The 1,453-nt window shown below is 57.6% G+C and overlaps 1 protein-coding gene across 1 annotated transcript in view; it reads left to right on the forward strand.

The window, feature by feature from the left end:
• Positions 1-1,216: 1,216 nt before the first annotated feature.
• Positions 1,217-1,453, forward strand: part of LOC104469915 (zona pellucida sperm-binding protein 3-like) — a gene marked incomplete at its 3' end in the record, with an annotated part of 1,493 nt that continues 1,256 nt past the window's right edge. Inside the window, 2 exon segments of the mRNA XM_010084656.1 lie at positions 1,217-1,450; positions 1,452-1,453. The exon segment at positions 1,452-1,453 is cut by the window's right edge and continues 151 nt beyond it. Of these exon segments, the coding sequence (XP_010082958.1) occupies positions 1,217-1,450; positions 1,452-1,453 (236 nt within the window).

Here is a 1,453-nt window from a genome sequence, read left to right on the forward strand (position 1 = left end):
GCATTTCGATGCAAGTGCCAATCTCAAGGTATTTTAAACACAGAGGCAAAGTCCTGGACCCGCTGACAGCAGCAGAGAGGGGCATCGGCTCTGGGGGGAAAGGCGGAAGGTTTCCGCTGGCCCAAAAAGCTTCACCCGGGTGGGTTTGGAGGATGTTGAGTCAGGCACAAAGCAGTCCCAGCTCCAAACCCACTGAGATTTCTTCTAGGAGCAGGCTGGCCAACATCTGCCCTAAAAAACTTTCTGTTTCTTTTCATTTTCCCAGAAATGCCTCAGCCAATCCGGCTCAAACATCCACAACAGAGGCTTTCTGCTGCCCCTAATGCTTGTCAGGGGCATCCTGAAAGATGGAGAAAGATTCAGGGTATGAAATGGAGCATCCCTCGTACAGAGCATCCCTTGTACAGAGCATCCCTTTTGCAGAGCCCTGGCAGGGAAAAAAGTTAAAAACACTCAAAAGAAGGGACAGAAGCCCCAGTAACAAGGCTTGAAAACACCCAGGGTTTATTTTTAAGCAACTTTCCCTGTTCTCCAGCTGTAAGGAGCCAGACGAGGCTGAAATGGAGGCTGCTTGGCCCCGGCTGAGAATGGCCACACTCGTGTCAGTGGTGAGTGTGCCCCATCAGCTCCTGCTGACTCAACATCTCAGTCCCTGAGGGATGCAGGGAGATGCTTAAAGCCCCAGTTTGGGCTGGAACCATGAGCATGTGGGCTGTGGGCCCTCCCAGTACATCAGCATCCGAGAGGAAAACCAAAGTCCCAGGGGGGCCGATGGCATCAGGCAGGGCTGGTCCCCGTGGGGGTGGGGGGTGCGGGAAGCACCCAGCTTGGGATCACGGCCCCTGGTCTCCCCGCTCGTGTCACCTCCCCAGCAGCCTTGAAAAAACCCCTTATCACCTTCTAACCTAAACAAGTCACTTCGTACCCGTCTCCCTGTCTCCGGCTTCTGCTGAGTTTTCTAAACAATTTCCCCAAAGAGGCTGACGAGGATGTTTGCTCTTGCCTTGGGCAGCCCAGGAACAGGGGGTCCCGGCACCCCGGAAATGCCTGGGTCGTGCCTTTCCTCTCCCTGCACCCCCGAGGGCTGGCCTTTGGGTGCCATTGGTCCCCAAACGGGAGCCCGGGGGCGGACGGCTCCTGCTCCTGGGGGGGGATATAAAGGCTGGAGGAGCAGCCCCAGCTCTCTGTGCACGGGGCTGGCTGGAAAGAAGGAGGGATGGGACCCGAAAGCGGCTTGATTCTCACTCTTCTCTGCTGGGCAGCGGGCGAGGTGGCTGCCTACCCACCCTGGGATTTCTCCTGGGGGGACTTGGCGAGCCAGTGGTCACGGGCAGACCCCCATTCTTGGTCTTGGGTGGAGAACCCCCACTCTCAAGCCATGTCCAGCCAGCAGCCGGTGACGGTGCAGTGCCAGGAGGCTCAGCTGGTGGTGACAGCGAACAGGGACCTCGTC

This window comes from Pterocles gutturalis, unplaced genomic scaffold (genome assembly GCF_000699245.1).
Source record: "Pterocles gutturalis isolate BGI_N339 unplaced genomic scaffold, ASM69924v1 scaffold6645, whole genome shotgun sequence".
Lineage (NCBI taxonomy): Eukaryota > Metazoa > Chordata > Aves > Pterocliformes > Pteroclidae > Pterocles > Pterocles gutturalis.